The 13,738-nt window shown below is 41.8% G+C and overlaps 1 protein-coding gene across 5 annotated transcripts in view; it reads left to right on the top strand.

Moving 5' to 3' along the window:
• enah (ENAH actin regulator) overlaps positions 1 to 13,738 on the top strand; it is a 102,392-nt gene that overhangs the window by 82,135 nt on the left and 6,519 nt on the right. For all 5 annotated transcript variants that reach the window (XM_054761854.1, XM_054761853.1, XM_054761852.1 and 2 more), the window contains 5 exons: positions 2,171 to 2,505; positions 4,341 to 4,483; positions 5,706 to 5,754; positions 6,048 to 6,099; positions 6,185 to 6,254. In XM_054761854.1, coding sequence (XP_054617829.1) covers positions 2,171 to 2,505; positions 4,341 to 4,483; positions 5,706 to 5,754; positions 6,048 to 6,099; positions 6,185 to 6,254 — 649 coding nt within the window. The remainder of the gene's footprint in view (positions 1 to 2,170; positions 2,506 to 4,340; positions 4,484 to 5,705; positions 5,755 to 6,047; positions 6,100 to 6,184; positions 6,255 to 13,738) is intronic.

The raw sequence follows: 13,738 nt of genomic DNA, 5'->3' as shown, positions 1-13,738 counted from the left end.
CCGCCAGTCCAAAAATCAGTGGAACCCGCTGAAGTCGGCCCCGCTTACGGCGAAAACCCAACCAGCTGGTTACGTTCACAATGCAGTTCAATTCCGATTTTTTTCAAATGCGACCCAGGCCTTCTTTGCATGTTACTTCAGTCTGAAGGTTTGGGTCACGTTTCTCCGACCTGTACGTCATTGAAAGGCAACAGACGTCACAGTTCGTTACCAAAATAGACAGACGCTAAGAGAAATGGTGAACAAAGGAACAGGAAACAGTCAGTGGCCAAAAGAACAAATTACTTGCGTCAATGTGCCACCGCTCCTGGCTCCCGACTGCTCACCCACATGCTCCTCGGAACATACGTTGGGGCAAGTACCCCACAACATTCTTACCCTCTTACCCTCTGAATCTCCTACACAAAATAATTTGGTTAAGAAAACGTTGACTCCGGTTACGCAGACTCCTTGAAATTGCCACAAAGGCGCCAGGACTGAGACCATGAATTGGGGCCATGTAACGTCTTGTGAAATACAAATCGGCAAGTTTTGTAGAAGAAATAGCTAGTTTCGGTTTCGCTTATGTTGACATAAATGGGTGTCAAACTCTCAGTAAACATGGACTGAGAGACATTGCCTCTCATCTCTGCTTGAAAGCCATATTTGCTGGCTTGGTTGTATTTTTCCACTTCTACCGCTGTGATTCCTTTAGCCCTCATTAGCCGTACGACTTGTTCTACTGACCTTCCAACTTGGAGATCATTGAACTGGCTGGATGCGACTGAGCTACTGTCGCTAGTTTCACACGTTCATTGATTCCGTCACTGATTATTGATGGCATCAATTGTCACCATTTTCCTTTTGCATGTCATTATAAACAAAACAACTCCAAAACAGGTGTTTTATGGACTTTGCATGGCTTCTATTTGCTGAACCATGGACATAACACTGCATGTAGTTTCAAACTATATAACATTTAACATTGTTGCATGCTGTCCCAGAATGACTTTTTTCATGTTTTTGCATTTGTAAGAATGTGTCCGCCTTTGTTTTGTCATGAACTACATCAAAGCATGTCAAAAGCATCTGCAGTCACTGTAAAAGGCACTTGAATTTTTATCTAAATTGTAACTCAGGATTACAAGGGTTTTTTTCTTTTTAATTTAAGTACCTTTTTTCGAGAATTGTATATACAGTGTACAATATTTACAATATTCACAATACAGTAATTCCTTGTTTAGTGGAGTTAATTGGTTCCCGATCTGCAGGATTCCTTAGTCACAAATTGAATATTTTCATAGTTACAACATAGAAAACCTGTTTATGACCTTCTAAATATGGTTTTAACATTATTAGAGCCCTCTAGACATGAAATAACACGCCTATAGTCGCCCTTATACTTGCATTACCCAATATAGTAGACATATATGAGGAAATAAGACATAAATAAGACTCACACATTAGGGAGAGTTCCTTCTTGTTCTTTTTTTTACTGCTACTTCTACTTCTTCTTCTTCTTTACTACCACACCTAGTGACCAGTGTAGAATACTACATAACATCGCAACATTTTGCCGCACAGTGGCCAAGTGGTTAGCATGTTGGCCACACAGGAAGATCTGGGTTCATTCCAAAAACATGCAATGTTAGGTTCATTGGCGACTCTAAGTTGTCCATAGGTATGAATGTGAGTGTGAATGGTTGTTTGTCTATATGTACCCTGCGATTGGCTGGCGACCAGTCCAGGGTGTACCACGCCTCTCGCTTGAAGTCAGCTGGGATAGGCTCCAACATACCACTGCGACCCTAATGAGGATAAGCGGCATAGAAAATAAACGGATGGATTTTTTAATTAATCTTTTTAGACTAATAGGGCGTACTCAACCACAGACAGCGATGATTTATTAATATACCTGTGTTTTTGAAAAACCGTGATAGATTTTATAAATTTGAAGTAGGAAGTGCTGAGGGATTACTGTATATTAATAATATTGATCCAGGTTGACTACCCTACTGTGATTTACAAATATATTAAAAGTTCATAATGTTTGATACCTTTGTTTTAAGACAGAGACACAATATCAACAATATCAACAATATATTACTGTATATATCAATTTATATTTGATTGAATTAAATAAGTAAGGCCCATTTTGTGTCTCCACCACCTCCCCACCACCTATAAACAGACACTGTGCAGACGGTGGGGTCGAACGCACCCGCCCCTCCTCCACCCCCACCCCTGCCACCCGGCTCCACTGTGACCACTGGAGCTGCCACGCCGGCTGTAACCCCCACCACACCATCTGGGCACCCTCCCCCACCTCCAGCTCCACCGCTGCCCCCTACGTTGACTCCAGCCGAGACCCCGACGACACCACCAGGCCCACCTCCTCCTCCTGGGGCGCCGCCCCCTCCACCGGCACCTCCCCTTCCTGCTGGTCTCTTCTCTCCTGCAGAGGATCGCCCCCTCTCAGGCCTGGCTGCCGCCCTTGCAGGGGCAAAGCTACGCAAAGTGCCAAGGGTAAGGCACTTTTGTGTTCTTGTATAAATTGTATTGCTCAGTGTAGCACACACCCGTAGCTGTGTGCTGATACACAAAAGATGGTTTGGCTACGGAAGCACTAGCTTTGACAGCCATCAATTGTGCCACATTAATCATTCCTCGGTAGTGAGTACCTATTTTTGCATTTTTATGGGCGTCTCAATTATTTGCTGTTTTTCGGCATTCACGCTGTGGTGTCAGAAGCTCCGCGAAAAGCGGGCATCTACTGTACATGAAATGAACATGAATAAAATTAATAATAAATACAAAATAAAATAAGGTAAACTACATAATAGCTAATTTAGCAGCTCCTTCCTCATGTTCCTGGTTTGTGAAACTCTTGGACGCCTTTTTTCTGCCCATTCCTTTCTCTTTTGGCGGGCAATGTCTTTGAAGATCCAGGTCTCCGATAGCAATGCAACATCAGTACTCCAGAACTCAGAAATCAATGCGATATCAATAATCCAAAATCCCAATATTAATGCAACATCAGTAGTTCAGATCTCCAATTTCAATGTGACGTGAATAGTGCAGAACTCTATCAATGTGATATTAATAATCCAAAACCGTGATATCAATAATCCAAAACGTCGATATCAAGAGTCCAGAACTCTGATATCATTGTGATATCTATAGTCCAGAACTCCTATATCAATGCAACATCTGTAGCCCGGAACACCGATATCAATGCAACATCAGTAGGCCTGAACTCCAATATCAGTGTGATATAAATAATGCAAAACTCCGATATCAATGACATATTTATAGTCCAGAACTTCAATATCAATGCAACATCAGTAGTCCAGAACTCCAATATCATTGTGACACGAATAGCCCAGAACTCAATACTATCAGCCCAGATAGCCCAAATATCAATACTCCAAAACCGTGATATAAATATTCCAAAATCCCGATATCAATAGTCCAGAACTCTGATATCTAAGCAACATCAGTAGTCCACAGTTCAGATATCAATGCAACATAAGTAGCCCGGAACACTGATATCAATGTACACCAGTAGGCCTGAACGCCAATATCGGTGTGATATCAATATTTCAAAACTTGAGATCAATGCGATAGTCAAGAACTTCGATATCAATGCAACATCAGTAGTCCAGCTTGCTCATATCATTGCAGCATCAGTAGTCTGGAACACTAATATCAATGCTACATCAGTAGTCCAGAAGTCCAATATCAATGCAACATCAGTAGTTTTGAACTCCAATACCAATGTGACATCAGTAGTCCAGATCGCTGATACCAATGCAATATTAATCACCCAAAAGCCCGATATCAGTGCAATGTCAATAGTCCAGAACTCCGATATCAATGCAACTTTCGTAGCAAGGAACTCCGATATTAATGTGTCATCAGTAGTAATCCAAGATCAATAGTCCAAAACCCCGGTATAAATGCAATATCAATAAGTCAAAACCCCAACAGCAATGCCATAGCAATAATCCAAAACCTCAGTATCAATGCAATATCAAACTCTAATGTCAATGCAGCATCAGTAGTCCAGATCTCCGATATCAATGTGACATCAGTAGTCCACAACTCTGTTACGATATCAATGCAAATCAATCATCTAAAACCTCTATATCAATGCGGTATGAATAATTCAAGACCTCGATATCAGTTGTCCAAGCTCAGGCAGTCGACGTCAGTTTCCCTTTCCAGGGTCCATTTCCTGTAGGTGTCATTGTCAGGTGTCCCAATCCCTTGGTGTCACATGTTCTTTATCTCATCTAGAAAACTACACAAAGCATCATTGACTCATAGTAATTCACTGTGAAACTGCTTGTGCCCTCCAGAGTGATGATGCAGGGGCAGCTCTGGCAGCAGCCTTGTCAGGGGCCGCTGGGACTGTGGGGGTCAAACCAGAGTCCAGGGGCAATGGCCCTCTTTCTGGAGGAGGCGGGCTCATGGAGGAGATGAGTGCCCTACTGGCCAGAAGGTAGACTCTTTAAAGAAAAAATTGCACTTATTTTGGAATTTGCCCATCATCCACAATCCTTATGTGAAACATGACCATACGTCTAGCAGCTAACACAAAGAACTATTTTTCTGACTTAGTGATGCAGCGCCTTACGCCACTACTGAGACGTAGCGGGCCCACTCCAAAACGATAGGACACCAATCTGTACTGACTAGGAAACAAGAACAAGCATGTGAACAACTACGAACAGGCAACCAAATTATCTGTAAAGTATCAGCCCACATTGCATGTTTTGTTTATGCATGGCTAGATGGAATGTGGTGTGATATCACGTGCTATGTGCCCCATGTATCACAATCAGTATCATGGTGACGAAGGACAGTTGTCCGTCTGGGGCGTCTTTTCCAGTTTATTTTGGGTAGGTGGAGAAAGATTTGTTACCGCTAAAAACTCTTAGTTGGTTGTGATGCCAGCTCTTGGCGCAATGTCCTCCTCGCCATACACACGAAGCCTTTCCATCGATAGTAACACTGTATGCCATTCAGTGCAAGCAGAAACATTCCATTTCCGTCGGGATGGCTTGGGAAGCTCCACAATTACACCACCAAGTCATGCCGGTGTAATGACTTGCCCACCAATCTGCTACGAAGTTTCACTCTCTTCTTGCGGGCTGTTGTTCATCCTCCATATAGTCAGGCTCAAAAAGATAAGCTTTCGGGTCCTCATTTGTCCAAAACTAGTAGTCTGCGGCGGCTCTCACAAAGTCTGCCATGATTAGTAGTAGCAAACGCTGTTGACGGAAATAGCACTGAATGTGAAATCTATGCGGCCAGGAAGGACGTTCCGGTAATGTTTAAAATGATTTTAAAAAATACGGCAAAATGGTCACAGCATGTATATAAAATGATAAAACGTTGCTTTATAGTCGAAATGACATGTATCGTTAGCTACCTCATGGTAACTGTTTTTCCCTCTTTAGAACGCACAGAAAAGGGAAAGATTTGTGCTCAGGTTTCACATAAGGATTGTGGATGATGGGCAAAATTGCAAAAAAGGGCAGTTTTCCTTTAATATGCGTTTTAAAAATAGACATATTTATGACCGTAGCAATTACTGACGGTTTTTCGCCATTCACTGGTGGTCTCGGTTACATCAGATATATGCATAAAAAATTACCACAAATTAAAAAATGTCAAAGGCCAAATAAGCCAACTTCGATGCTGTACTTATTTTTTAACAGGAGAAGAATTGCAGAGAAGGGGTCCTCACCTGAACCAGAGCTGAAATCAGTAAGTCTTGTTTTTTCATGTTTTCCATTACTGCAGTGCGGTCAGTGTAGTACATTCTCGAGTTAACTCCTCAGTGCCTTTGTGTTTATGTCTGACTTGTCTGCATGTCTGGTGTGGAGACTGTGCAAGCTTTTATCCCAGCCGTTGTCTTGGAAGGGGCGTTGCAAAGGAGGGAGAGACAGGCTTAAGTGTCAATAATGAGAGCACCACGGCACGAAACATCGTAATACGAGGGACCGCCTGTATTTGTGTGATTCATGTTTGACTCCCGAGCTCCCTTTTCCATCCAACAGGAGGAGGGCGAGATCACCACGACCCCCAAAGTGTCCGCATGTAGCACGCCAGGTGAGCCTTAGAAGAGTCAAACAGTAACATTGCATCACAAAACTCTTGTTTTGTGCCTTTTGTTTGTGGTTTTTTTTTTTTACAGACATGCCCAGGAAGCCATGGGAAAGAACAAACAGCACGATGAACGGTAGCAAATCTCCCGTTATAGGAAGGTACTGTATCTCTGTATCATAGTAAATCACTTACGCACATGCTATCTATGGTATGGTCTCATCATATGTTACATCCTAAACCAGGATATTTGAAGGTTTCACTGATATGGATTACTTCCGTCATACGTAGTTCCTGCGTGCGCATATTTTGACAGTGCAGTGCTGTCCCGAATACATGACCGCAAATGACTATCGCAGTATGCACCTGCTTTTTCTTCTTCTACTTTCCGCCACTACGGGTTGCTCCTCAGCCGCCATTATTTCAAGTTACATAGCCCAGATGGCGACTATTGCGGGTGGTACGTGTCCATGTTTTGAGTACGACATTCGGGTACTGCAGTTTGTATGAACGCACTTACGTGCTCAAAAGACTAAGTATGGAAGTGCGCGAATTGAAATACAGGAATAGCTTTGGCTAGTGCCAGCATGATGCAGAGTTGGGGTGACTCCGAGCTTGCTAACATCACTAAAGCTTATGTGCACGCTGTAGTATGCGACATCTTGTATATCTCCTGGAATGTGAGCTCAGTGTTAGGTCCTAAAGGCTGACAAATTCATGTTTCGTGAACGCTTTAGTGCATTCATCTAAACCAGGGGTCACCAACGTTTTTTCTTGCGAGAGCTACTTTTAGAAAATGAAAATGGCCACGAGCTACTCATTTTTGTAGAAATGATTTTCATACCTTATTTCAACCCAAACAAATCAAATATGCTGGTTTTACCAAAACATTCACAAAATGCTGGTATCTAGTGTTCTCACATTATTAGCTGAAAACCTGAATGAAAAGCAGGCCTGCGGGCGCCTCGTGTGGTCCCACGGGCACCAGGTTGGTGACCCCTGATCTAAACTATACAAATCATAGGATTTAGAGCGGTGGTTCTCAACTGTTTTGGCTGCGGGACCCACCGTCACCCCTAATGACAAGTGGTGACCCAAATTGCGGACATTTTTCAACTCAAACTTCCCAAATATTTAAGATTATTTTGCAGCACAACATGAGCTGCAGCGGTGAGACGCTGTCCCTCTCTTTACGGCGCACATCCTCCAGCAGATATCTGCAATGGTAACTTTCTTTGGCCCCATGGCGGGTTATTCAGTGTATGAAAACTGAGGCAAGATTTTTGTGAAAATTTTCATGGAGGTGTTTGACTGTTCTGAAAAATCTAAGGATTCGGGTCCAGTTCTTTTTTATATTGCTGTCAAACAGAAGTGAAGAGAAGTGAAAAATACTGATCTCATCACGGTAGTATTGATCTGATACTGTTGATATTTGGATCGATCTGGCCACCTCGACCCTTGACATGTCTGGGGACGTTCGGTACAAGCCGTTATTAAAGGGTCACTGACATGATTTATCAACTTTGCTTAAATATGTTGTTTGTAATTATGTTCTACAGTGTTAGTTTTTTTGAAAGCAAACGGTGATTTCGCAAAAATAACGTTTATAGTTCATGGCGGCAGCCATGACGAACTTGTTGTCGCAGCAACGTGTCATTTCCGGAAGCGACGTCATCAGGATGACACCTCTCAGCTACACAAACAAACGAGACAGAGGATGTTTGCAGTGATTATAGCGAAGATTTGAGCGATGTGTCAATAGTTTTCGAGGAGGAAGAAACATCTGGAGATGAAATAGAGAACTTGCAGAACATGGACGTAAGCCTTAAGACGTGGAGATGAAGGTTGGTTGCCTTCAAGACACAAAATGGTAAGTGTAAATTACTCTGGAGTCGCTTATCCTATTGTTTTAAATCGGCTTATTAATGAGTGTACGGGGTCGTTATACCCTGATTTATTTCATATTCCGTTGCCACGGCCCCCCCTGTCCCCTTTTATAATGCCTTGCAACCTTGTCGCTATCGTAAAATAATGTTTAGAATACAATATGTAAACAAGATGACTTACTCTGTTCTGTGGCAACTTTTACGTACTGGTCGTTCTTGTCTTTCTTTTTCTGTGTAGCAGCTGCGTTTATACCGTACTTTCACGCCAAATGCTTCTTGTAAAGGTGTTCCTTCAAAGCAATCATCCATGAAATGCAAAAAAAATAAAAGAACTCGAGGTGGGCTTCTATCTGCCTCTCGTTCTCTGCACTTGCTTTGTCCATTTTTGCCCATTTGAGAAAGGAGAACAAACTCAACAGTATCACTCGGATACTGTAAACATCCAGCAGCAACACAACGTTTTGGCATGGCTACTATTTTGATGAAAAATATACTGAACGAAGGTGACAAGCTACGTCGAGAAGCGTGTTTACTCGGCTTTAACTGTTAAATGTCACCCCGATGACGTCACTTCTGGAAATGACACTTTGCTGCCGCTATGGACTATAAATGTCATTTTTGCTAATTTACCGTTCTCCTTTCAAAAAACAAACATAATTACAAAAAATATATTCAAGCAAAGTTGATAGATCATGTCAGTGACCCTTTTAAGGGATAGTTCAGATTTGTTGACATGAAGTTGTATGACATCCACATCAGCATTGTACTACACCAACATTCACTTAGCCCCCATTGGTCCCGTGAGTCCAGTTCTGGTCGGAGATCCGTGTGGAGGAACGTAGTTCCGCTTAGTTGCTGGGTCCATTTAAGTAAAGAGTTTGTCTTCTCAAAACAATATGCGTTCAAAAGAGTAATACATTTGCATCACAAAAATCAGACCTCACAAAACGCTCGGCGTTATATTTGTCTCTCGCCGTATCCCCGCACACTGTCGCCTGTTCATTCATGCGTGTGTAATGAAGACGCTCGCGGGAATGCCACTTTTCTTCCGCGACAGAGCGCCGCGGCCATCTTGCAAAATGGGGGGGGATAAGTCACTGTTGGTGTAGTACACTGCTGATGGGGATGTCATACAACTTCATGTCAGTAAATCCAAGCTATCCCTTTAAGTTATTTGCTAAGTTAGTGTCTCTGCTGCTCACACAGACGAGATTCTCCGTGGAGAAATGCCATGGGAACAGATTCTTCCAGCAGGTAGACTGAAGACCTGTGAGAGTTTGAGAAGCCATTTTTATAAATACATTTAAAAAAATCATGTCATGGAATATTTACTCACTAAGAGTGGTTCCTTTTGAAATGCTTGGAAGAAACTTTTGGTTTGAACCCTGATTTGTCTTCGTGTTTACACCCTAAAACCAAAAGACCGCTCGTCTAATCCAGTTTTTGCATGTTACTCTGCCTGCTGCTCCTCAGCTCAACACAGGCAAATCCATACATAGTGGATCCTCGCATATTTGCTTGCTATTAACAAGGAACACATGCGGCACACACGATGTAACTGCACCACACGGACTATGCGGGTATCGTAATGAACACTTAAACACTAATATAAATGCAAAAGTGTACTAGCATTTATTGGCCGGAATCCATGCTAGGAAGCCCATGTCCACACTTCCTTAACTGGAAGTTACCCGGCATGCCTTGCGGATTATACATGCTAGTATTGTTTGCATATTAGTGTGTAAGCGCTCATTTTAATACCCGTATAGTCCGTGTGGTGCAGTTATATTGTGTGTTCCACTTGTGTTGTTTTTGGTTGCACATTGAGTGAGGGTGCGAGGGTGTAAATGTCAGGCCCAAGCATAGGCCAGGCTTGACTGGAGGATTGTCAAGTAAAAATCTCCTGCTAACTCCAAAATACACAAGATACGAGACAAGTTCTTTGCGAAAAAAATGAGAGGCACAAAAACTCGCATGCAAGGAGACAAATCAGTACAACCTGAAAAAAATAGCTTGTAGAGAAAATGGCTAACTATTCTTGCTGAAATGTTAGTTAATGCAGGAAACAACTTATGCAAGGGGAGGAGTGGTCTCCTCCTCCTGCGAGGGAGAGAGACAATGAAGGGTCGACTCACATGCCTAGAGACCCAAGGCTATTTGAATCAGGTGATCAGCATGTGGAGGACTTGGTTTGGAGGCAAGCAGATAACCATAGCAAGTCAGTGTGACGTTAATGTGTGCCTCAGCAGAAATACATATGTATGTTAACGCATAATTACAACCAGCTTTAATAAAGTCAAAAGGAATTATGGACACAAAACATTTTAAGTGCAATAACAAACCATATTTTCATGACAGAGGATTGTCACAAATAGACATTTTTACTTTACTTTACATTACTTGAGGTTTTTCGGTCATAACCTGTGCGAAAAGCAGAGATCTCACTGTATACGCTGTACCCTCGAAGGCCCATTGCAGTCCAGAATTCATCCACTTTTTAGCATTCACACACAATTTCTACGGAAATTGCCTTTTCTAGTTCTTACTGTGATGTGATACCTTTTTTTAACCTTTTTGCTTTTCAATGTGGCCCTCATCTTCCTCTATAATGTTTTATGTTTAGTTTTATGGATAGAATATTCCCAGGAATCCAATAAAAATAAACTTGGACACCCCCGGTCTAAGACCATAGAACTGCATGGTGCGGTCCATTGTTTCAGTAGTTGACTCTCAAACAGTAGAGCGAGGTAGCTCGCTTGTTCAACCTAGCAACTTAGCTTTTAATCAAAGCGTGTACAACTATTATTTTAGTCTCATACTCTTGCTGGTTGCTGTTTAACTATTATTAACAAGTTTTTGTACGAAACGAATAAATAAAAAATCACCTTTTAATTTAATTAAAGCAAATTGAAGGGGCTTAGCAATTACAGCCCCCATAAAGTATGCCTCATGACATCCATGGGTTGGGTATTATCATTTTAGAGACAGCAGGCATGCAGAGATAAGGCCTCCATGTACAGTATGTATCTGCATGCACATCCATGAGCATGGATTGCATTATGTCAGTGTCAGTGTTCTCTTCCATAATTTGCATAAAAACAGCCCGAACTACAGTGGTTTTCAGTTGAGTATACACCTGTGCATTAGCAATGAATTGTTAACTTTTATAGTCAATGAGGATGAACGATACTGGAAATGTTGGTATAGATTGGATACCAAGTAAATTCAGGGTGCATTTGCCCATACTTACTTGAAATGCGTCAGGATTATTGAGTGATTTTGTGATTTTTGGCTTTATTGTGTCAGTCAGAAACATAAGATTTTAGGCAAAACAACAACAACAAAAACCTTATCAACAAACGTATTTGTGAACAATTTAACAAGCACTCGGCGAGCGCAGACCTCCGCCAGGCGCTGTAGTGGAAACTGTTTTTTCCCAAGTGCTCTGACTTTTTTTGTCCCCATTTTTTGGTCCCATCTCGCAATGTTAAAGAATCCTTTAAAAAATTCTTGGATCCAGACGGTGATCCGGATCCCCCCCCAAAAATTTGATCAGTTCTTCCATTTCCCATTATCGACAATTCTTGAAAATTTCATCCAAATTCGTTCAGAACCTTTCAAGTTATTTTGAACACAAACAAACAAACGCCGGCAAAAACATTACCGCCGCGCTGGTAATTGCAACAATATAAGACAATGCGACATCCATCCATTCTATGTCGCTTATAGGTTTGCGGCGGTATGCTGCAGCTGACTTTGAGCGAGAGGCGGGGTACACCCTGGACTGGTCGCCAGCCAATACGCAGGGCACATATAGACAAACAACCATTCACACTCACATTCATACCTATGGACAATTTAGAGTTGCCCATCAACCTAACATGCATGTTTTTGGAATGTGGGAGGAAACTGGAGTACTCTGAGGAAACCCACGCACCACACAGAGATAACCAACAGAGATTCGAACCCAGATCTCCTGACTATGTGGCCAACATGCTAAACAGTAAGCCACTGTGTGGCCCGACAATGTAACAATAACAACAAAATAACACAAACCGTCCCTTTTAAACCCATTTATTACTTAATTATAGCTTAATATTATTACTAATATAGACAGTCAGTCCTCTATCTGTGAGGGTGGTGTTCACAGAACACCAGTGAAGGGCAAAAGAGGCGAGTCATTGAGATGCCCATAAAAATGTGTATTTTGACACCAAACACCTGGAGGTCAGCAATCAAAGCAATGCTTAAACACAAACATACATGCAAAGCAATTTGCAACCCGCAATGCATGCCGGGTAACTTCCTGTTGGGTAAAGTGTGCACGTGGGTTCCGCAGCATGCCTTTCGGGTTATAAATATTTATTAAATAATATTGTTTTGCATGTATATGGGTGTGTTAGCGTTTATTACAGTACCCGTTTCATCCGTGTGGTGCGGTTACGTTGTGTGCTCCTCATGTGTTACCGGTACTTGTTTTTGGTTGCACCGTGAGTATGTAGGCACTTCGTTAAGGGTGTAAAAGCTGATTCGCTTCATATAAAGAACACCTCCTCAAGCTCAAGCTTTACAAATGTACTCTCACAAATAGTTTCCCACAAATTAAAAAAAAAAAAAAAAAAATTTGATGATCAAAAATCACAAATATGAGGCGATGCCCTGTTATAAAATATAAATATATCAACAACATCAATATGAACAGCAACAAAAACAGATATTTGGAAAAATATCCATCTCTTTACTCTTGTAGCGATCCGATACTGAATACTACCATTGGTATCGATCCAGCCACCCCTTCACTTCTTATCATCTTGTGATGCATTTATTATTCACTGAGTGGTTGAGCATTTAAAGGAAAAAATCTTTAAAATCTCAATGTAAACAAAAAAAATAATGATAATGATTAGTGTTGTTATTATACCTGTTGGGTGTAAGAATGTCTCCAAAAGACCTGAAACATAATTACTACATTGTTTTTCCAATCTACTGTAAACCCACCAGCAGGCTCATTTCCTGTCATTGCACCTCTCCTTCCTGTCTAACTTCCTCTTGGGTTTCTCTCGCGACTCGGGCCGTGTGTCATTTGCGCACTTCCTTACTTACGCTTAGTCTTTTGAGTGCATAAATGCGTTCACACTGAGAAGTACGGCAACGCGTAGTACACTGCCAGTACATGTCAAAATGGTGAGTGTGCAGTGGCGTGTGCTCGCCACCCTCAATAGTCGCCGTCTTGGCTACGCAGCGGAAGTGGAGTGACTAACTCGGGTGGTTGCAATTCATCATTAAAAAGGAGAGAAGAGGAGGAGGCGGGTAAATATCGTCGTCGTCCTTTCTGGGTAGTGCGACAGGAATCGGGACAGCACTACACTGTCAAAATGTGCACAGGGATAGTACAAAGTGTACACAGTATACTTATTGAAGTGTACTGATGGAAGTACAGTAGATTCCCGTGGGTCATGTTGGAATGGCAAGAAAAAAACGAGTAACTGGTACCACCATAAAAATGTTAAAGTATGTGCTTGTTAATTTATACATAAATGTATTCTAGGATGCAAACCACTGTGCTATAAAATATCCAATGACTTGTACAGGAATCCCCTGTTTTTTGGGGGTAATCGCTTCCAAACCCAACCATGATAAGTGAAGTCCCGTGAAGTAGGATTCCTTATTTATAAATGAAATATTTTCATAGTTAGAGCATTAAAAAAACCTGTTTTTAACATTATTAGAGCCCTCTAGACATGAAATAACACCGCTAT

The sequence above is a fragment of the Dunckerocampus dactyliophorus genome, chromosome 19, assembly GCF_027744805.1.
Source record: "Dunckerocampus dactyliophorus isolate RoL2022-P2 chromosome 19, RoL_Ddac_1.1, whole genome shotgun sequence".
Lineage (NCBI taxonomy): Eukaryota > Metazoa > Chordata > Actinopteri > Syngnathiformes > Syngnathidae > Dunckerocampus > Dunckerocampus dactyliophorus.
Note: the sequence above shows the minus strand (reverse complement) of the source record. Positions and strands in the feature narration are given on the sequence as shown.